Below are 24,057 nucleotides of genomic sequence, written 5' to 3' on the forward strand. Positions count from 1 at the left end.
TCAATATCACCACCTTTCCTTCCAGTTCTCTGCTGCCAATGACTGGAACAAATTGCAAAAATCGCTGAAGCTGGAGACTTATATTTCCCTCACTAACTTTAAACATCAGCTATCTGAGCAGCTAACCGATCGCTGCAGCTGTACATAGCCCATCTGTAAATAGCCCATCCAATCTACCTACCTCATCCACATATTGTTTTTATTTACTTTTCTGCTCTTTTGCACACCAGTATTTCTACTTGCACATCTATCACTCCAGTGTTAATTTGCTAAATTGTAAGTACTTGCTACTATGGCCTATTTATTGCCTTACCTCCTCACGCCATTTGTACACACTGTATATAGACTTTCTTTTTTTCTACTGTATTATTGACTGTAGGTTTGTTTTACTCCATGTGTAAATCTGTGTTGTTGTTTGTGTCGCATTGCTTTGCTTTCTCTTGGCCAGGTCGCAGTTGTAAATGAGAACTTGTTCTCAACTAGCCTCCCTGGTTAAATAAAGGTGAAATAAAAATAAAATAAATGTAAAAAATTGCTCTGGCTCTGTTTGCAATTTTTCTTGCTCTTCAATTCGATGTGGAGCTAGCGTCACTAACCTCCTACATCTCATTTATCATGTCTTTAAGGTTCAACAGTTCAGACATACCATCATCCTCTAGCCCTTTTACTTCATCCCTTTCAAGATATTTAATAAGTGAAACAAGGGCAATGCGTGTTTTCCAATTTACATTTTCTTGGTTTGGTCATGATATTTTCAAAAAGTCACTTATTTCAATAAGATTATCTTTAGTCAGTTCATACAATGTTCCTTCGACTCCCATTTGCAAATCCTTTAATGCTGATTCTCTTTAATAGCAGAAAAGTTGACAACATCGCTTTTAACCCTTGTGTGGTGTTCATGTTTTTATTATTCACTCAATGTTTGCGGGTCTGCTGGACCCACAAAATTATTGGGTTTTTATAACAATACAGCCAATACAATTTACGTGAAAATACTTAATACTTAGATGTTGACTTCTATCAATTACAAGCAATATAGACAGCAACCTTTCTTTGGCACGTAGGACATGTCGGCCGTGAACACAAACTTAGAGGAATTGATAGGCCTGTTCCGTGTATTCAACAGCTGAGGTGGGAGCTCTGGCATGTTTTTTCGTACTGTTCCTACCATTGTCAGCTCCCTCTTGAGGAGCTCCTGTCCCAGCTTGTGCGAAGTAAAGAAGTTATCGCATGTGATGTTGTGGCCTCGTTCCTATGTCACGTCCAGGACAACCCACATCCCTTGGTTCTTCTCAGGGGCTCCTCCATCTGGCTTCTCCGTATACACTTGCAAGTTCCACGCATATGACGAAGCAGCATCACAGGCAGCCCAGATCTTGATTCCATATTTTGCGAGTTTAAACAGTATGTACTGCCTGAAGGGATAGCGGCCCCTAAATAGCATAAGCTGCTCATCAACAGTACTGTTGGGCCCAGGGTTGTAAAACAGGGGAAGGCGGTCCACCTAGTTGTCCCACACTGACCTGATTGCAGCTAGCTTGTCTCTCTGCCGCCGAGTTGGTCTGGTGTCTCGGTTATCGAAGCGGATAATCCTGGAAATAATGTGGAGGTTTTCCAGAGAATTTGTTTCACGGAAAAGTTCTCTGCCAGTTTCTGCATACATCCACAGGGATTCTGTGGATTCCCCATTGGATCTGAAAACACCAGCAAGGATAAGAACCTCAAAGTAAGCATGTAAATGAGCTTTGTCCATCTCCTTCCATCTCTCTCCAAAAACACACCTTCCCTCCAAATTAGTGCAGTCCAGAATAATTTTCTGGGTGGTGTCTGGGATGAACAGTTCAAAAGAAGACTTTATGTCCTGCACATGAGTAACCACCACCCGTCCTGGCTGCATCCTTATCAAATTGGCAGCCATGCGGGGTGGCTCATTCCTTGGGCAAGAAGACCATTCAATTTAAAAAAATGTTGACATCCATATTTCTCCTCCTGCAGGCCGCTGATGAGCTGGTTGTTGACCAGCTGGTCCTGGGGCTGGCTGCTGACGGGCTGGTCCTGGGGCTGGCTGCTGACAGGCTGGTCCTGGGGCTGGCTGCTGACGGGCTGGGGCTGACTGAGGGTTAATCTCATCCTCTTCTTCCAACTCACTGTCAGACTCCGAATTGACAGAGACACAATCCTCAAAATAATATTAAGAAAATTCTTCATCTTCCACTCCATACTAGCTTCTCTCTCTGGTAAAAAAAACATGTCTAAGGCCCTCTGAGCAGAGATCATTTTTGCCATACTGATTGATTATGGTAAAGAGCCACACATGCAAAGCTGTTTATTTGATGTGTCCCTCCGCCAATTTGCACGTTGCTGGGGTAGAGTATGGGAGAATACTTCATTTTTTACAATGTATCGAAATAATGTATCGAAATAATGTATTGAAATAACATTGTGCAGGTTCCCGCAAGACATTGTGTAGTTTCACACACTACAAAGGGTAAAGAGTGCGGGAAAAGTTGGAGACAGGCAGGATTTTGGTGCTATGTTGAAACAGCAGGCCCAGGGAGGGGGAAAACCTTTTTGTTTCATTTTATACTTGTTTTCACCTACACACACTCTTTTCCACACTTTTATTACCCTCGGGTCCAGTGGACACGAATGCCACATATGTAAAATAAATGTAAAGGGGGGGTGCACTTAATGAAAATGTGTTCTTTTACATGTTCTGCACATAAAATGAGCCAAGGCCAATGAGTCTCAGGTAGAAAAAATAATTCATTGTATCATTTGTCTTTTAGTAAACATTGGGTTAATTAAGGGTCTCTCTTACTGAATAGATCTTGCTGCTCCCTGATGTTCACTCCGACCTCCGTTTGCACGCACTCCTTTTCCAGTGTCTGTCTAACCTCCATCGTCCAGTCTGTCGTCTGCCGGAGTTCGTTTTTTAAGATGAATATCAGTCACAAGAGGTTGGTGGCACCTTAATTGGGGAGGACGGGCTCGTGGTAATGACTTGAGTGGAATGGTGTCAAACACATGGTTTCTATGTGATTGATGCCGTTCCATTCGCTCTGTTTCAACCATTATGAGCCATCCTCCCCTCAGCAGCCTCCATTGTTGTCAGTTGAGGGGTCTTTGTATCTTGTGGCGACGATCCTAGGCGCATTAATCTCAGCAGTGCTTCCAAAATGTTATTCCCCGAAAGGGGGAAATATAGAAAAAAGTCGCAAAGAGATGTAGATTTTGGCTTCAAGTCACTTGTAATAAGTCTTTTCACAAAACAAACATGGCATGCACCTCTAGGAATGTCTAGGTATAATCAAACAGACATCAATAGAGCGCACAGATCTTAAATTAAGTATCCAAATTATTTGATGAAAAATGTGATTTGGCCTTACTGCTATTAGCCCATACAAACGCATGGAATTACAGATTCACTACATGGAACAACAGATAATCCCCCCCAAAAAATCTACAGGAAGTTTGTCCTGAAGTGTCTGTGCTATATCTGAGCGATACCTTTATATTAGTGTATGTGGACACCCCATCAAATTAGTGGATTCAGCTTTTTCAGCCACACCCATTTCTGACAGGTGTATAAAATCGAGCACAGAGTCATGCAATCTCCAAAGACAAACATTGGAAGTAGAATGGCCCGTACTGAAGATCTCTGTGACTTTCAACGTGGCACCGTCATAGGATGCCACCATTCCAACAAGTCATTTTGTCAAATGTCCGCCTTGCTAGAGCTGCCCCGTTCAACTGTAAGTGCTGTTATTGTGAAGTGGAAACGTCTAGGAGCAACAACGGCACAGCCGCAAGTGGTAGGCCACACAAGCTCACAGAACGGGGCCTCCGAGTACCGAAGCACATAGCGAGTAAAAATCGTCTGTCCTCTGTTGCAACACTCACAACCGAGTTCCAAACTGCCTCTGGAAGCAACGTAGTACAATAACTATTATTGTCCCCAGCATCTGTGTAATGATAATGCTGTATAATCAGCTTGTATACACGTGTGTGTATATATATATATATATATATATAATATTACCGCAGCAAAAAAAGAAATGTCCCTTTTCCCAGGAAACTGTCTTTCAAAGATAATTCAGAAAAATCCAAATAACTTCACAGATCTTCATTGTAAAGGGTTTAAACACTGTTTCCCATGCTTGTTCAATGAACCATAAACAATTAATGAACATGCACCTGTGGAACGGTCGTTAAGACACTAACAGCTTACAGACGGTAGGCAATTAAGGTCACAGTTATGAAAACTTAGGACAACACCTGCACAGGATGAGTACATCCGAACATCATGCCTGCGGGACAGGATGGCAACCACAACTGCCCGAGTTACACCAGGAACGCACAATCCCTCCATCAGACTGTCCGCAACAAGCTGAGAGAGGCTGGACTGAGGGCTTGCAGGCCTGTTGTAAGGCAGGTCCTCACCAGACATCACCGGCAACAACGTCGCCTATGGCACAAACCCACTGTCGCTGACCAGACAGGACTGGAAAAAAATGCTCTTCAATGACGAGTCGTGGTTTTGTCTCACCAGGGGTGATGGTCGGATTTGCATTTATCGTTGAAGGAATGAGCGTCACACCGAGGCCTGTACTCTGGAGCGGGATCGATTTGGAGGTGGAGAGTCCGTCATGGTCTGGGGTTGTGTGCAGGGGCAAAAATCTGATATCAACTTTGGAGGGGACAATTACATGAAATTTTCTCAAGAGCAATTCCTGAGGGGGACACCAAAAGTAGTGCTGTAACACATAGCCTACATTGTAATATGGTAAATGTATATTGAGGAACCAAAGAAATAAGGTGTTTGCCGTACTCCTAACTACTGGTATCCAAAACTACACAACTAATCACAGCAATACCATTGCCTTTAAGAAATCTTAGTTCAGTCACCAGTTTAAGTTGAGAGTGGGGGTATCCATGGCATTTTCCAATTATGTTCCTATTTTACAAGTAAAAAAAATGGAGAACCTTTCATAATGTTGACAAACAAAGACTCAACAAACTTACCTGAGACTCCCTGTCTCTGCCAGTCTGTCCCTGCATATCTGTCCCCAACTCTGCTGTCTGTGTGCCATCTGTTTCCTGCTCTGCCTAATGACATCATTGTGAAACATTTCCATTAGCATTTCACTTCTTTCTTATGAACATTTTATCAACTAGTCAGATATTAGGCTACTAGTGTTCTTACTTTGCGTTTTGGTGTACTGAAAAACACTCTGATGTCCGTCTTTTTTCTTTTTTCTGAAATTTTTCTACCAGGCTGGCTACACGCACACACAGTGTGTAGGTTATTTACAGTAGGAGATGGGCTTCTATCATCTTATCTTCTATCATTCTATATGGGCTTCGATCTAAAAGGTAGCTAGCAAATGTGAAACGGATTGCAGTGACAAGAGTTGACGGCTGTATGAGTTCACCATTTACACAACATATGCTGCAACCTTTTGTAATTTTAATTGTTTGTTTCATATTGGCTGGCTTCCAACAATAGCTGAATTTGCAAAGCTAGCGAGCACCAATTCCGTTTCAGTGGTGTTTGCTATAATCTTTGCTACCCGGGTTAAAAAAAGGTGAAATAAATAAATAAAAGTTCCCTTGCGACAATTTAGCTTTTGCAACGAGACTATTAAATATATTTAAGACAATGGTAGAAGAGAGTGTAGTTCTGTTCAGTTTGGACTTCAGTTTATCACTAACCTTATCACAGGGACTTTGAAGCACTAACTTACAAATGCTGATCTTGGAATAAATTGACGATAGCAAAGATTCCATCTTTGACGACGCCACATAAACGGAATAGGTACTAGCTAGCTTAATAGTTAATATTTTCGCGCTAGCTCTGCAAATTCAGCTAGTGTGTGTGAACCCTGCCAACATAAAACAAAACATTGCTATGGCGCATTGACTGGATTAACCTCACGTCAGTTACGTGCATTGAGTGCCTTTCAGACAGTAGATAGGAACCCTCTGTTACCTTGCCAACTAAGGAACTGGCAGTGGATCAAACCATTGTGAGGCAAAGGGTGGGGGGTCGCAATCTTTTGAACCTTAAAAACGCACTATTAAGTGTCTATAATCAGCACAATTGCTTTCATTGCGTATTATTACTATTATTTAAATTACATAGTTATGTTTACAGTGATATATTGGGGGGGACAAATCATATTTTTCCCAGGATGGGGGGGGTCGTGTCCCCCCCGTCCCCCCCGGGATTTCCGCCCCTGATTGTGTGTCACTGCATCATCGGACTGAGCTTGTTGTCATTGCAGGCAATCTCAATGCTGTGCGTTACAGGGAAGACATCCTCCTCCCTCATGTGGTACCCTTCCTGCAGGCTCATCCTGACATGACCCTCCAGCATGACAATGCCACCAGCCATACTGCTCGTTCTGTGCGTGATTTCCTGCAAGACAGGAATGTCAGTGTTCTGCCATGGCCAGCGAAGAGCCCGGATCTCAATCTCATTGAGCACGTCTGGGACCTGTTGGATCGGAGGGTGAGGGCTAGGGCCATTCCCCCCAGAAATGTCCAGGAACTTGCAGGTGCTTTGGTGGAAGAGTGGGGTAACATCTCACAGCAAGAACTGGCAAATCTGGTGCAGTCCATGAGGAGGAGATGCACTGCAGTACTTAATGCAGCTGATGGCCACACCAGATACTGACTGTTACTTTTGATTTTGACCCCTCCTTTGTTCGGGGACACATTATTTCATTTCTGTTAGTCACATGTCTGTGGAACCTGTTCAGTTTATGTCTCTGTTGTTGAATCTTGTTATGTTCATACAAATATTTGCACATGTTAAGTTTACTGAAAATAAACGCAGTTGACAGTGAAAGGACGTTTCTTTTTTTGCTGAGTTATTTATATATATATATATAAAATGTAGGAATCATTTTATGAAAACTAAATGTGCAAAGTGCTTCTCTAAATAAGGAATAATGGGCAGTTGAAATGAGGTCGCTAAATCATATGATTGAAGAGCTATTCAAATTTGAATATTGGGATCATGCACTTTTCTGATGGTCCCGAGCTAGTTGCATTGACGGTGCTCCAGGCTGCCTACACTGTTGCCTTGTGATTAAGAAACTCGCGTCAGAATCGGGAAAATAAGACCTGTGCAATGTTGTACACTTTTTTTTAAATTAAGAACCTGAGGTGTGTAGCTCAAATCGTTTGCAAGCTATTGAAGATCCGAATGTAAGGCTAACATCAAATCTCAAACCAACTTTATCATGGTGTAGAAACATGTGGTACCACTGGACTTGTGGATCGTCAAGAGAAATGTTGATAACTCCTGATACAAACACTGCTGAGAAACACCTGTAAAATACAAAGCCATTGGACAGGTACTAAGAAAAATGAAATACATGTTTACAAATCTGAAATTGGATATGTGCTCAAAATCCTTTAGCTACAAATGTTCTTAGTAATTCAGTACACAGCTGTCCAACCAAGAAAAGAGAATACATTCCTACATTTAAAAATGCCGGTATAAATATGAAAACAGATTGGAGTGGTTACAGATTTGGAACAGAACACACAGTTGAAGTCAGAAGTTTACATACACCCTAGCCAAATACATTTAAACTCAGTTTTTCACAATTCCTGACATTTAATCCTAGTAAAAATTAGGATCAGTAGGATCACCACTTTATTTAAGAATGTGAAATGTCAGAATAAATGTAGAGAGAATGATTTATTAACAGGTTTTATTTCTTTCATCACATTCCCAGTGGGTCAGAAGTTTACATACACTCAATTAGTACTTGGTAGCATTGCCATTAAATTGTTTAACTTCGGTCTGTCACGTCCTGACCAGTAAAAGGGGGTTATTTGTCATTGTAGTTTGGTCAGGGCGTGGCAGGGGGTGTTTGTTTTGTGTGTTTCGGGGGTTTTGGTTTCGGTTCTATGTTTTCTATTTCTATGTTGGGGTTTTGGTAGGACCTCCAATTAGAGGCAGCTGGTTGTCATTGCCTCTAATTGGAGGCCATATTTAGTTGGTGTTTGTTTCACTTGTGTTTTGTGGGTGGTTGTTTCCTGTATAGCCTGTGTTGCCTTACGGAACTGTTTCGTCGGTTTGTTTAAGTGTTTAAATAAATTAAGAAGATGAGCACTATACCCGCTGCGCCTTGGTCCTATCCTTATGACGCCCGTGACAGGGTCAAACGTTTCGGGTAGCCTTCCACAAGCTTCCCACAATAAGTTGGGTGAATTTTTGCCCATTCATCCTGACAGAGCTAGTGTAACTCAGTCAGGGTGTAAGCCTCCTTGCTCGCACACACTTTTTCAGTTCTGCACACAAATTGTATATAGAATTGAGGTCAGGGCTATGTGATGGCCACTCCAATACCTTGACTTTGTTGTCCTTAAGCCATTTTGCCACAACTTGAAGTATACTTGGGGTCATTGTCCATTTGGAAGACCCATTTGCGACCAAGCTTTAACTTCCTGACTGATGTCTTGAGATGTTGCTTCAATATGTTCACATAATTTTCCATCCTCGTGAGCCATCTATTTTGTGAAGTGTACCAGTCCCTCCTGCAGCAAAGCACCCCCACAACATGATGCTGCCACCCCCATGCTTCACAGTTGGGATGGTGTTCCTCGGCTTGCAAGCCTCCCCCTTTTTCCTCCAAACATAACGATGGTCATTATGGCCAAACAGTTCTATTTTTGTTTCATCAGACCAGAGGACATTTCTCCAAAAAGTACGATCTTTGTCCCCGTGTGCAGTTGCAAACCATAGTCTGGCTTTTTTATGGTGGTTTTGGAGCAGTGGCTTCTTCCTTGCTGAGCCTCCTTTCAGGTTATGTTGATACAGGACTCGTTTTACTGTGGATATATAAACTTTTGTACCTGGGGACAAAGATCGTACTTTTTGGAGAAATGTAAACAGTCAAGAAAAATAGAAAGATCTATGTACAGTGTGTGCAAATGTAGAAGAGCAGGGAGATAGGCAATAAATAGGCCATTGAGGCAAAAATTATTACAATTTAGCATTAATACTGGAGTGATAGATGTGCAGATGATGATGTGCAAGTAGAGATACTGGGGTGCAAGAGGGTAAGTAATAAAATGAGGATGAGGTAGTCGGGTGTGCTATTTACAGATTGGCTGTGTACAGGTGCAGTGATCAGTAAGCTGCTCTGGCAGCTGATGCTTAAAGTTAGAGAGGGAGATATAAGACTCCAGCTTCAGAGATTTTTGCAGTTCGTTCCAGTCATTGGCAGCAGAAAACTGGAAGGAAAGGCGGCCAAAGGAAGTGTTGCCTTTGGGGATGACCAGTGTAATGGGTGGGTGTTGCTATGGTGACCAGTGAGCTGAGATAAGGCGGGGCTTTACCTAGCAAAGACTTGTAGATGACCTGGAGCCAGTGGGTTTGGCGACAGATATGTATTGAGGGCCAGCCAACGAGAGCATACAGGTCGCAGTGGTGGGTAGTATATGGGGCTTTGGTGATAAAACGGATGCCACTGTGATAGACTACATCCAGTTTTCTGAGTAGAGTGTTGGGGGCTATTTTGTAAATGACATCGCCGAAGTCAAGGATCAGTAGGATAGTCAGTTTTAAGAGGGTATGTTCGGCGGCATGAGTGAAGGAGGTGTGAGTTGCGAAATAGGAAGCCGATTCTAGATTTAATTTTGGATTGGAGATGCTTAATGTAAGTCTGGAAGGAATGTTTAAAGTCTAACCAGACACCTAGGTATTTGTAGTTGTCCACATATTCTAGGTCAGAACCGTCCAGAGTAGTGATACTAGTCGGCGGGAGGGTGCGGGCAGCAATCGGTTGAGCATGTGTAACAGTATAGCTTCCGTCCCTCTCCTCGCCCCTACCTGGGCTCAAACCAGGGACCCTCTGCACACATCGACAACAGCCACCCTCGAAGCATCGTTACCCATCGCTCAACTAAATAGCAAGGGGAACAACTACTTCAAGGTCTCAGAGCGAGTGACGTCACCGATTGAAACGCTATTAGCGCGCACCTGCTAACTAGGTAGCCATTTCACATCGTTACACTCACCCTCCTTTTGACCTCCTCCTTTTCCGCAGCAACCAGTGATCCGGGTCAACAGCATCAATGTAACAGTTTAGCTTCCGTCCCTCTCCTCGCCCCGAACCAGGGACCCTCTGCACAAATCGACAACAGCCACCCTCAAACCATCGTTACCCATCGCTCCACAAAAGCCACGGCCCTTGCAGAGCAAGGAGAACAACTACTTCAAGGTTTCAGAGCGAGTGACGTCACCTATTGAAACGCTATTAGCGCGCACCCGCTAACTACCTAGCCATTTCACATCGTTATACATGCACTTAGTTTTACTAGCGTTTAAAAGCAGATGGAGGCCACGGAAGGAGTGTTGTATGGCGTTGAAGCTCGTTTGGAGGTTTGTTAGCACAGTGTCTAAAGAAGGGCCAGATGTATACAGATTGGTGTCGTCTGCGTAGAGGTGGATCAGAGAATCACCAGCAGCAAGAGCGATATCATTGATATATACAGAAAAAAGAGTCGGCCCGAGAATTGAACTATGTGGCTCCCCCATAGAGACGGCCAGAGGTCCGGACAACAGGCCCTCCGATTTGACACACTGAACTGAAAGAGTATTTTTATCATAATTTTTTTAACGAAAGCATAAATGGAGCAAAGTACAGAGAGATCCTTGATGAAAACCTGCTCCAGAACTCTCAGGACCTCAGAATGTGGCGAAGGTTTGCCTTCCAACAGGACAACTACACTAAACACAGAGCGAAGACAACGCAGGAGTGGCTTTGGGATGTCTCTGATTGTCCTTGAGTGGCCCAGCCAGAACCCGGACTTAAACCTGATCGAACATCGCTGTAGAGACCTGAAAATAACTGTGCAGCAACGCTCCCCATCCAACCTGACTGAGCTTGAGAGGATCTGCAGAGAAGAATGTGAGACACTCCCCAAATACAGGTGTGCCAAGCTTGTAGCGTCATACCCAAGAACGCGACGCTGTAATCGCTGCCAAAGGTGCTTCAACAAAGTACTGAGTAAAGGGTCTGAATACTTTTGAAAAATTGTATATTTCAGTTTTATTTTTTTATAAATAAGCACAAATTTCGAAAAACCTGTTTTTGTTTTGTCATTATGGGGTATTGTGTGTAGATTGATGAGGGGAAAAAACAATTTAATAAATTGGTCCTATCTGTTTAATCCAGGTTTCAGTCTAATGACCTTCATCAAGATATATCTTCTAACATTTCTTTCTGTTACTTGATTCCATGTTAATGGGAACAGTAAGCACAGATTAGAGATGTCTGAAGTCTCTAACTGAGAAGTTTGATGAGATCAGGTGATTTACTAAAAGAGCATAGCGAGAGGGGGACATCTCTCCAAAACCAAAACCAACAAAAACCAAACAAAAACACTCATCTGAGACAATGATTTATATACAGTGCCTTGCAAAAGTAATCATACCCCTTGGATTTCTTCACATTTTATTGTGTTACAAAGTGAAAACCTGTTCCCGAACCACCTCCTCCCACTGCTGCTGGCCTTTGCAGATTCTGCCATTATGCTCCGTTGTCGGTAATATGCTACACCAGGGGGTCGGCAACCTTTTCCAATTGGAGTACCTGTTCATCTTATCATTTCTACCGATCTGCGTGCCAGTTAGGATTTTAATATGCACATTTTCGTGGAACAGTTTCATTTATTTTATAATAAAGTCGTCATATCTCAATCATTGTCATGTGATTAATAAAAATGATATCTAAATCTAATGAATGAAAATTATTCAAATCTTTAAGTAACTTCTATTGCCATTACCAATTATGCAAAAAACTAAAGCCAACAAATAAAAATATTGTATCAAATATTCTGGACCCTCAGAGTTTCTGGCACCAGTGAGCTCTGGACAGACACAGCTGTAGGCTATTTGCACAAGGAATAAGACAGGTAGGCCTATTTTATGACAAATAATGTGTCCACTCCACAATGAAAACTGTAAAAGACTAATAATAATATATTGAATACATTAACAGAAATTACGGTCACCAAACAAACATTGTAGATTAGAAATTCTGGGAATTAACGGTAAATGTACTACTGGTGTGACATCCCCGCGGCCTCCACGAAAGATTAGTCCCCTGAGACAGGCGTCAATCAAGACATGCCATAAAACATTTTTTTGCAACTGCTGGACTTAACAATTCAACGACCAATAGCCTATCGACCAATTAATCCACCAGTCGACTAAATGGGGTCAGCCCTAATATACATGCATCCTCAGTTACCTTGTGGGGTTATTTTGAGAGGGATATTTTTGATGAAGTCATCTGCAAAGTCCACCATCTGCCTCAGTGCTCTCAATAGCAGCACATCCATGTCTTCATTCAAGTCAATTTCCTCATGGTAGTTCTTCACAGGCAGGATGCAGTTCACTGGTACTCCCAGTTTGGCACTGCACTGCTCCATCTGCAATGAAAGAATACAGTTGGAATGCAATGGAATGAGCTGTAGCTGTCATGGATCCGCCTGGTACTGCTGCTCATTCTGTTCACCAGTTCCGGAGGTCGACGTCACCGGTCGACGTGTCTTGTTGGTTATTGTTCCCATGTCCATTGGTTGTGTGAGTAACCATGCGTTGGTTCAGCTTTTGTGCTGCGTGTTTTGTGTATTACGGGTCTCGTCCCTACGAGGTTTACCCTCGCTCTTTTGTTTGGGTACATCCCAGTGTTTTGTATTCGTGTTTGTTTTGGGTATATTAAAAAAACCTATTATGTATTCCTGCACCTGTCTCCAAATCCTTTATACCAGCGTGACAGTAGCATATATCTATGTGTATATGTGTGTGTCTATGGCTGATTGTCTTATATTAAAGAATTCTAGTATAGAAGCATTTTTTTTTACTCACTTTCTCCTTTATGTACTTGCTCAGATAGATGTTCTTCACGTCTTTCCTTACTGATGGACAGGCTTCATCCACTCTGGTGAGAACAACCATTTGGGGAATCCCTGCCAGAGCAAACTGATTTAATCCAGCAGTCCTTTTTCTCTCCAGGCAATGCAATGATGTTCATACTCAAAGACATAGTACACCTATCATACTATTAGTTTGTATAGCCCACAAGTACTACTAAACAATATTTTGCCCTCTTACCCATATCAGCGGCAGCTAGTCTGATGTCCCTCATCTTCTGGATGACATGTTTTCCCAAGAAAGCCATTTTATCAGCTGGCATGACACTGACTAGACAGTGAACTCTGTCTTCTGAACTGGGGATCTTTATGTAGCCATGATCCTTTTCTGATAACGGTGACATGGGATTAAACTAGCCAAGGATGAGGAATAAAAATGTGTTTTAATCAATACTGACTGAAACAGAGATTCCTTGGTGATATTGTGTTTTACTTTATTCACATTACCTTGTGGCCCTCTTTTACATGGCCCTTTAGGGCGTTGATGATGTCATCCTTATGCACACCTTTGCCACTGCTTTCCTCCAGACCCATGACATCATTGAAGACGATGGGGTAGTAGATTCCATGTTTCCCTTTTTCAATTTTGTGGGTTTGGTACTGTAAAATAGGATGTGGCATTTCTAATGAATTATACACAGAATGCAGATTTGAAAGCATTGCAATTTGAGTTTGCAGTAATAATTCAGAATAGTTCACAGGCATTTGTGGTAATATGTTGTGGTTTCAATCAATGGGTTTCATATAACACTTGGTAAATAACTTACTTTTATGGTGAAGCTTTCAGCTGCAATAGCACTGTCAGCTAGTGCGATGCTGGTAATGTGACCCTGAAAGACACTGTTGATGAAGTTGATAAGGCTGGACTTGCCCGCTCCGACTGGTCCATGGAGGAAGACTCGGATACTCTTAATATCAGGGTTTCCAGGAACATAGTCTTTCAATTTCTGCAGTATTACCTCTTTCTGACTGTCATAGGGGAGTAGAGAACAAGTTGAGGTAGACTCAGCGATATGACATGACACAGCAGGCAGTTTCCTGCTTACAGAAATCAACAGCATGTGCCAAGACTGCCACATAAATTGGGAAGGCATAATTTGTGAAGAGCCAGAAGTGGCCGTTTTGGTTGGTTTGCAATCTGTTGTTTTATTGTTGTTACTGTATGTCTGTAAGCAGGAAGTCGCCCCATTTGTGTGATGCTGTCATATCACCGAGTGTACCTTTTAAACAAATAGACGCACTTGGAATGATGCCATTTAGTTAAATGTTAGGTTTTGATGGGAGGTGAACAGTGTACACAGTATTTTCAAACATACCCCCAGGGTGTGATCCTCCATTCCTTGTCAAAAGCTGTTAAACAAACATATGTTGATATAAATGCAATATACTACGATATACTACTATGATCTTGGATCACACACACACAAAACAAATTCTAAATAGTACCAGATGTGGTTCTTTGGCTTATAACCATAGCGGAACCCTTTTTGGTGCTATATAGAACTCTTTTTGAAGGTTATATAAAGAAGCTACATAGCACCAACAAATGGTTCTGCTATGGTTACAACTCTTTTGGAAGAGGTTTGATGCTTCTTTATAGAACTTTTATGGTGAAAGGTTATTTATAGAACCATTCTCAATCTGCAATGTTCTTTGTAGATCCATTTGATCCATGGTTATACAGGGTTTTTAATCTGGTCAGCCATTTTATATTGTTCAAATTCCATAGCTAATATTGTGTTAATTGACAAGTTGAATCATGTGAGCTACCTCTGGAACAGCTGAGAGTTCCTGAGGAGAGAATTGAGAACCACTGACTGATTTACTCAACTGTCTCTATTTATAAAAAATTAAAAAAAGTTTATTTAAAACATACAATCAACTTGCAGTGAAACCGCTCAACATTTACATCACCTTGTCATCTAACGGACTCCCATCCAGAGTGACCCACAGAAGCAACCAGGGTCAACGCCCTGCTCAAGGGCACGTCGACAGATCTCCCACAAGGTTAAAAACGGGGACCCGAACCAGCGACCCATCAGCCATCGGCCCAAGCTCCCAACCGCCAGGCCACCAGCTCTCCAAGATCCCCCCCACAGTTCCCCAAGAGCAGCCCTTCAACCACCCCCCCGCGTTAACCCCCCCGAGAAAAATAAAAAAAATCCACTGCCCACCCCCAATCCCCCATCCCCCAAAGCACCTACAACCAACAAGGGAAAACAGAAATGCAAAAAACACTTTAAAAAACACTTTAATGAAAGTGTGTGTATATGCATGTGTACAAACACCTGCGCAGCATCAGCCTCGGGCAAACAGGCATTAGTTGTAGCAACAGTGCCCCTCCGTGTCATTCAAACGTACTTTTTGTTATGTTTTATTTCAACGTTATTTTTGTACTTTTTATCTTTGACCGTCATTCTATCCCCAGCCCAGCAACTCCACTCACACTTGTCTCCAATTCCACATCCCAACCCTCAGCTTCCCTCATCCCATCCCACCTATCTCTGCCATCCACCCTCTTCGGATTTCTATGCACCATATATCTTTCAACTATTCTGTGATATTTAACATACAATTTGAATCTATCTAATCGATTAGAATCCACAGATTGCGAGATGAAGATAAGTACTTTTACTAAGAGTATTAGTATATTAGTAACTGACGAACCCGGTCTCTCCAGATCTTCAAACAATACTATTTCTAGGGTCAATTTTAGATCAATGTTATGCATTTTCAGCCATTCCCGAACCTGAGACAGAAACAGGCTACCTGAGGGCAATACCAAAACAAATGGTCTATTGATTCTGTATCCTCACAACAAAATCTGCAGAGCTGCGATGATTGTATGCCCCAAATATTCAACATTTTGTTGGTGGCAAGAATTCTGTAAAATAATTTTTGATGAAAAGTCTTGAATCTTATATATCAACTCATACACCCTGTACTATGGAATCAGTACATCAAAAATCTCTATGGCACAGCTGTCAACATCCTGGTACTCAAATGAAACTGGCATACTTTCCTATTTATGCTATTTTTATTCCTCTCCAGTTTTGATCCTTTATATTAGGCAGACAGACCAGTTCCCTACGTCCTCCCACTGCCACCTGCCTCCACCATTTTTGGGGTAATGCTGTAATCTTGGATTGAGCAGACCTTCTGATTACTTCATGAAATACATAACTCTACCTGTCACACCTTGATCTGTTTCACCTGTCTTTGTGCTTATCTCCACCCCCTCCCTGTGTCCCCCATCTTCCCCATTATCCCAAGTGTATTTATACCTGTGTTCTCTGTTCGTCTGTTGCCAGTTCGTTTTGTTTCGTCAAGCCTACCAGCGTTTTATCCCGTGCTCCTGGCTTGCGCTAGTTCCTGTTTACTACGTTTCCCAGTTTTGACCATTCTGTCTGCCCTGACCTTGAGCCTGCCTGCCGTTCTGTACCTTATCACACCACCCTGGATTACTGACCTCTGCCTGCCCTTGACCTGTCGTTTGCCTGCCCCACCTGTTTTTGTAATAAACTTTTGTTACTTCGAATCTGTCTTCATCTGGGTCTTCTCCTGAGCCTTGACTCTACCATTCCAATTTACAATATCATTTAAAAACAAAATACCCTTTTGAAACATCTTTTCCATAAATACAGGTCTTTTATCAAACAGTACATTTGAATTCAGCCATAGTATTTGTTGTATCTTTTCAGGGGGATGAAATGTAAATTGTAGCCAGCTCTGCAATGTTAGTTTGAAAAAGAGAGATACTTTGAAAAAAGTTCAATTTTCAATTAATTAGAAATGAGACATGGCAATCTGCACAAAAGCAAAAATGACATTTTTAAACAATGGATGAGCTTTTCTTAGTAATCTACTTGAGAACCATTTCGATGGCCATAATGATTAAATATGGTGACAGTGGATACCCTTCTTAGATGTTTCATGTTTATCTATTATTTATAGTAGTTGTCGTACATTATCTCCAACGTATGATCCATGTAAAAAAAAACCTGTCTGATCAGAATGAACAATACATGGTAATACAGGTGTGTGCTATGCATTTCGCTAGTATTTTTGCATCAAACCTTGAAGTGTAAGAGGCTTCCAGTTTTTTTTAGACAGACTGGATCTTTATATTTGCCATCTGGGTCTTGTTTTAATAATAGTGACATCAGAACTTCCTGACAGAGCCACCATTTCTATAGGAGTAGTTAAAACAAGCTAACAATGGAGCTTTTAGTATATCAAAAAAGGCTTGATATACCTCTACCGGTATTCCATCAAGCCCTGAGGTTTTTCCAGAATGAAAGGATTTAATAGCCTCAAAAGTTATTCCTCTGTAAGTTGGCCTTAGCACTGATCTTTTTGTACATTTGTTAATTTTCAATTTTTTTATTATTTGGAAATAATTCCTTACAGTAATTGTCATTCAGAGGGTCAGGATGAAACGGAAAAGAGAACATCTGCTTAAAATATTTAGCTTCCTCTTTTAAAATAAACTCATCAAAAAAGATAAGTCCCTTTTTCCAGGACCCTGTCTTTCAAAGATAATTTGTAAAAATCCAAATAACTTCACAGATCTTCATTGTAAAGGGTTTAAACACTGTTTCCCATGTGTGTTCAATGAACTATAAACAATTAATAAACATGCACCTGTGGAACAGTCGTGAAGACACTAACAGCTTACGGACGGTAGGCAATTAAGGTCACAGTTATGAAAACTTAGGACACTAAAGAGGCCTTCTACTGATTCTGAAAAACACCAAAAGAAAGATGCCCAAGGGCCCTGCTCATCTGCGTGAACGTGCATGCTGCAAGGAGGCATGAGGACTGCAGATGTGGCCAGGGCAATACATTGCAATGTCCGTATTGTGAGACGCCTAAGACAGCGCCACAAGGAGACAGGACGGACAGCTGATCATCCTCGCAGTGGCAGACCACGTGTAACAACACCTGCACAGAATCAGGACATCCGAACATCACACCTGCGGGACAAGTACAGGATGGCAAAAACAACTGCCCAAGTTACACCAGGAACGCACAATCCCTCCATCAGTGCTCAGACTGTCCGCAATAGGCTGAGAGGCTGGACTGAGGGCTTGTAGGTCTGTTGTAAGGCAGGTCCTCACCAGACATCACCGGCAACAATGTCGCCTATGGGCACAAACCCACTGTCGCTGGACCAGACAGGACTGGAAAAAAGTGCTCTTCACTGACGAGTCGCGGTTTTGTCTCACTAGGGGTGATGGTCAGATTCGGGTTTATCATCGAAGGAATGAGCGTCACACCGAGGCCTGTACTCTGGAGCGGGATCAATTTGGAGGTGGAGGGTCCGTCATGGTCTAGGGCTGTGTGTCACAGCATCATCGGACTGAGCTTGTTGTCATTGCAGGCAATCTCAACGCTGTGCGTTACAGGGAAGACATCCTCCTCCCTCATGTGGTACCCTTCCTGCAGGCTCATCCTGACATGACCCTCCAGCATGACAATGCCACCAGCCATACTGCTCGTTCTGTGCGTGATTTCCTGCAAGACAGTAATGTCAGTGTTCTGCCATGGCCAGCGAAGAGCCCGGATCTCAATCCCATTGAGCAAGTCTGGGACCTGTTGGGTTGGAGGGTGGGGGCTAGGGCCATTCCCCCCAGAAATGTCCAGGAACTTGCAGGTGCCTTGGTGGAAGAGTGGGGTAACATCTCACAAAAAGAACTGGCAAATCTGGTGCAGTCCATGAGGAGGAGATGCACTGCAGTACTTAATGCAGCTGGTGGCCACACCAGATACTGACTGTTACTTTTGATTTGACCCTCCCCCTTTGTTCAGGGACACATTATTCCATTTCTGTTAGTGATATGTCTGTGGAACTTGTTCATTTTATGTCTCAGTTGTTGAATCTTGTTATGTTCATACAAATATTTCCACAAGTTAAGTTTGCTGAAAATAAACACAGTTGATAGTGAGAGGACGTTTATTTTTTTGCTGAGTTTATGTTACGAGAATTTTGTTCTCAACGTTCATAAACTGAACTTCAATTAAAATACTCAGTCTGCAACCCTGAATTTGTAAGATTCTGGTTGAATAACACAGACAGACTTCCAGCTTACAATAGTCAAAAATGTTTTTTCACGAGGGCGCTCTGAAGTCCATTGTACAGAGACATCATTATATACCAGGCTCCGTAATTACGCACACACACATACACACAAACATTAAGGCCCCAGATCTCTTAACCCTTTAGTTACTCATTCTAAATGCTATATAGACCATATCCCTACTAGTTAAGTTTCAGGGTAGAATAATTTAATCATTACAATTCAAACATATAAATCCCTTATTAAGAGTTTATAATTCAGAGAATCATAGATGACTCTGTCTTTAGTAACAAGTTTCTGCAAATTATTTTTGGAGATTCAGGAAGAATTGTGAATTTTTCTCCATATGACATCCAGTTTGCTTGACTTTTGTAATAGGTTACTTTAGATCTTTCTTGACTAAGTTCCTCCAGTTCTTTTTGTTTTTTCTCTAACTTATATTGTATCTCTGTAGTATCGTTTTTATAGCTATCTACCTGTACTATTAGTTAATGTATTTCCCTTGTTAGTCTTGTCTCCTTAGACAGAAACTGCTTTTGTATTATTGATGAAAATTGAATTGAATGACCTCTGAAGGTACATTTAAAGGTATCCCAAAAAGTAAGGGATTTGCTGAACCTACAGTACCAGTCAAACATTTTGACACATCTACTCATTCAAGGGTTTTTCTTTATTTTTACTATTTTCTACATGGTAGAATAATAGTCAAGACATCAAAACTATGAAATAACACATATGGAATCATGTAGTAACCAAAAAAGTGTTAAACAAATCAAAATCTATTTTCAAATACAGATTCTTCAAAGTAGCCACCCTTTGCCTTGATGACAGCTTTGCACACTCTTGGCATTCTCTCAACCAGCTTCATGAGGTAGTCACCTGGAATGCATTTCAATTAACAGGTGTACCTTGTTCAAAGTTAATTTGTGGAATTTCTTTCCTTCTTAATGCGTTTGAGACAATCAGTTGTGTTGTGACAAGGCACGGTGGTATAGAGAAGATAGTCAAAATAAAGAAAAACCCTGGAATGAGTAGGTGAACCAAACTTTTGACTGGTATTGTATACTGGAAAAATTCTGTTCTAAATTATTTTGTCTTAGTTAATAATATCCTGTTTGGGATAGGGTGCAGTATTTTCACGGCCGGATAAAAAACGTACCCGATTTCATCTGGTTACTACTCCTGCCCAGAAATGAGAATATGCATATAATTAGTAGATTTGGATAGAAAACACTCCAACGTTTCTAAAACTGTTTGAATGGTGTCTGTGAGTATAACAGAACTCATATGGCAGGCCAAAACCTGAGAAGATTCCATACAGGAAGTGCCCTGTCTGACAATTTGTTGTCCTTCTGTAGCATCTCTATCGAAAATACAGCATCTGTGCTGTATTTTCTAAGGCATTTTCTAAGGTTTCCATTGGCTCTCAGAAGGTGCCAGAAAGTGGAATGGGGTGTCTGCAGGTTCTGGGCGAAGAACAGCAGGAGAATTTGTGAGTGGTCAGGCTGGGAACAGTGACACTGGAGATGCGCGTCCACGAGACTACTCCATTTTTTTCTTTCAGCCTTTGAATGAATACAATGTTGCCCAGTTGGAGTATTATCGCTATTTTACGAGAAAAATAGCATAAAAATGTATTTTAAACAGCATTTGACATGCTTCTAAGTAAGGTAATGGAATATTTGGAAAATTTTTGTCATGAAATGCGCTCGCGCGTCACCTGAACGCACGAACAAAACGGAGCTATTTGAATATAAACTATGGATTATTTGGAACCAAAACAACATTTGTTGTTGAAGTAGAAGTCCTGGGAGTGCATTCTGATGAAGAACAGCAAAGGTAATCTATTTTATTAATAGGAATTCTGAGTTTGGTGAGCCCCAAACTTGGTGTGTGTCAAAATAGCTAGCCATGATGGCCGGGCTATGTACTCAGAATATTGCAAAATGTGCTTTCGCCGAAAAGCTATTTTAAAATCTGACACCGCAATTGCATAAAGGAGTTCTGTATCTATAATTCTTTAAATAATTGTTATGTTTTTTGTGAACGTTTATCATGAGTAATTTAGTAAATTCACCGGAAGTTTGCGGTGGGTATGCTAGTTCTGAACATCACATGCTAATGTAAAAAGCTGGTTTTTTATATAAATATGAACTTGATTGAACAAAACATGCATGTATTGTATTACATAATGTCCTAGGAGTGTCATCTGATGAAGATCATCAAAGGTTAGTGCTGCATTTAGCTGTGGTTTTGGTTTTTGTGACATATATGCTTGCTTTGAAAATGGCTGTGTGCTTATTTTTGGCAGGGTACTCTCCTGACATAATCTAATGTTTTGCTTTCGCTGTAAAGCCTTTTTGAAATCGAACAATGTGGTTAGATTAACGAGAGTCTTGTCTTTAAAATGGTGCAAAATAGTCATATGTTTGAGAAATTGAAGTTATAGCATTTTTGAGGTATTTGTATTTCGCGCCACGCTCTACCATTTTAGGGACAGCGGAACGTCTGTCCCTAAAAGGTTAAAAATAAATTGTCCTCCAGTAAACTTTGAGTAAATTTCCAATATCCTTGTCCACGTGAAAATCCTATGAGAGTTATGTGAAGGCCAATTAGATAATTATTCAATCACGTTCTGTCTCCTATTAAAACTTTTTTAAACTTTGATGCAAGAGAGAAAGAGACAAGAAAGTTGTCAAGACGACTAGCTTGATTAAGTCTCCGTGTGTATCTCACTAGTCTCCAAATATCCACTATTTCTAATGTGCCCATACTGTTTGTGATTTCCTTAAGGGCACGGTGATGATAGTTTATAGAGTGATTTCCATTACGGTTCATTCAGATACTTAACACTGTGTTATGGTCTCTGTCACGGGTGTCGTAATGTAGTGACCAAGGCGCAGCGGGTTGCGTATTCATATTTTCATATTTTATTAAACACGTCAACACGGAAAAACAAGAAAATAGAGAAAACACGACAGGAAACAGTTTTGCAGGCTATAACTACAAGCAGTGCAAAAACAACTACCCACAAACAAACAAGTGAAAACAAGCTCTTTAAATATGACTCTCAATCAAGAACAACGATGAACAGCTGTTCCTGATCGAGAGCCACACAGACCACAAAGAAATATAACCACTAGAAAAACCCTAGAATACAAAAACCAGAACATACACCAAAACCCCGGAACACATAAATAAAACACCCCTCTACATACACATAACCCCCGAACCACATAAAACAAATACCCTCTGCCACGTCCTGACCAAACTACAATAACTAATACTCCCTCTACTGGTCAGGACGTGACAGTCTCCCACAATAGTGATTTGATCGTTTGTTGCCTGTAAGTTCAATAAATTGGTATAAATATTTTCGAAGAAGTATGGATCATCCTGATTTGGACCATATAGATTAATGAGCCAAACCTTTTTTCATCCACAACCATTCTCAATTGACACAAGGTTATGCGACTCTTTCACAAGACACTGACACTGGCCATAGTCATATAATATGTAATGGCAAAACACAACAAATTAGGTACACACAACATTCCCAGTTGCACAGAAATAGCTGTGAGCACACCACACCCCAAAATATTTGAATAAGCTACCTCCCCTACATTTTAATTATCACTAAAAGAGCTAAGAACCCCTTTGTGAACTGAAAAAAAACATTGAAGAGCTCCAAGTGTTCTTTGAGTCATTATGATTCCACATAGAACCATCAAAGGTTTTCTGTGAATTTGATAGTTTATATTTTTTGTACTTCTATAAGTAAATGGTCCTGTAGTGGGCTAATGAAGAGGTTGGCATAAAATCATGTGCCGAGCTGCTATAATGCACCAGACACAATAGGACGTGAACTGAGTTCAACCGATACAGGAACAGAGACAGCATACTGTACATACAAACACACTACAACTTACCTGCAGTAGGCATAGGTGGTGTAGTTGATTTAAACAGCCACATCCCTTTAAAGACAAAGTCCAATGGAATTACTGTACATAAAACAGACTACCCACCCACACACCGATCAGGCTCCTACTTTTACTTTCACTTCTGTCTTGTCTGCCACAATTTCTGTAAACAGGTGTGACTCTAACTAACCCTGCCTGTATCACAGACTCAGACCTGGGGTCAAATACATACTGTCCAATACTTCAAATATTTCAGGGGCACTTTATTTAGCTACCCTGATGAAGGTCGACCAAGACTGAAACAATAGTTAAAAGATCCATTCATTTGTTGGAATCAAGATTACCTGTGTGCTGCAGTTTGTATTATTTTTATTAGTGCATTTTATGTAGCTGATATTTTTTACCCAGGTCTGTTCAGACTATGTGAGTGTTGTGTGCAAAATGCATCCTAGGATGCAAAATGCATCTTAATCACATTTTTTGATTTTTACTGAAAGTGCTCTACCGTTATCTTAAAATATTACTGCTGATGTACAATTTTCTGGGACCATATCAACATTGGACAAATTAAGAAAACACTAAAAGATACTTTTTGAGTTAAATATCCCTTTAAAATAAATGGTCAAACACTGTATCCAAATAAGTAACTATATAATGTATGCCTAATTTGTAAACATAACATCAATGATACAATTATTATAATATAAAATAAACAAATTGACAAAAAATGGTCTATACCTGTTATCCAAAGAAAAAGATCTCTCAAGTATTTAAGGATGTCCGAAAAAAGTGTCATGGCTATATTGACAGTACTTTTCACACCCCTCTGATAATATTTTAGTTTCGTTTTTTTGTGTCTGCGTCATGCATGTCCATCTTTATTTATACTGTGCGCTTCTGGTAAATCACATGACTTCTTTAAACCAATGAATGAAGGTGCTTGAGAAAAAATGCTAAACTGGAAAAAACAGGAAAAGACCAGATCCAGGCTGAGCTAATAAATCACATGACTTCTTTAGACCTCACACTCCTCAGTTAGACATATATAATCTCAGACAGACATCTAGTCTAACATGTGCTCGCTGTTGCTATGA

General features: G+C 41.0%; 1 protein-coding gene across 1 annotated transcript; it reads right to left on the reverse strand.

Annotated features, from left to right (window-relative positions):
* Positions 1–11,416: 11,416 nt before the first annotated feature.
* LOC115205101 (interferon-induced protein 44) lies at positions 11,417–23,830 on the reverse strand. The gene is made up of 8 exons (XM_029770751.1): positions 23,702–23,830; positions 22,973–23,017; positions 14,280–14,313; positions 13,731–13,932; positions 13,411–13,563; positions 13,145–13,316; positions 12,899–12,999; positions 11,417–12,459 (listed from the first exon to the last, which is right to left on the reverse strand). Exons 1-8 carry the CDS (start codon positions 23,757–23,759, stop codon positions 12,271–12,273), a joined length of 954 nt encoding a protein of 317 aa, XP_029626611.1. The 5' UTR covers positions 23,760–23,830; the 3' UTR covers positions 11,417–12,270.
* Between the last annotated feature and the right edge of the window lie 227 nt (positions 23,831–24,057).

This window comes from Salmo trutta, chromosome 1, assembly GCF_901001165.1.
Source record: "Salmo trutta chromosome 1, fSalTru1.1, whole genome shotgun sequence".
Lineage (NCBI taxonomy): Eukaryota > Metazoa > Chordata > Actinopteri > Salmoniformes > Salmonidae > Salmo > Salmo trutta.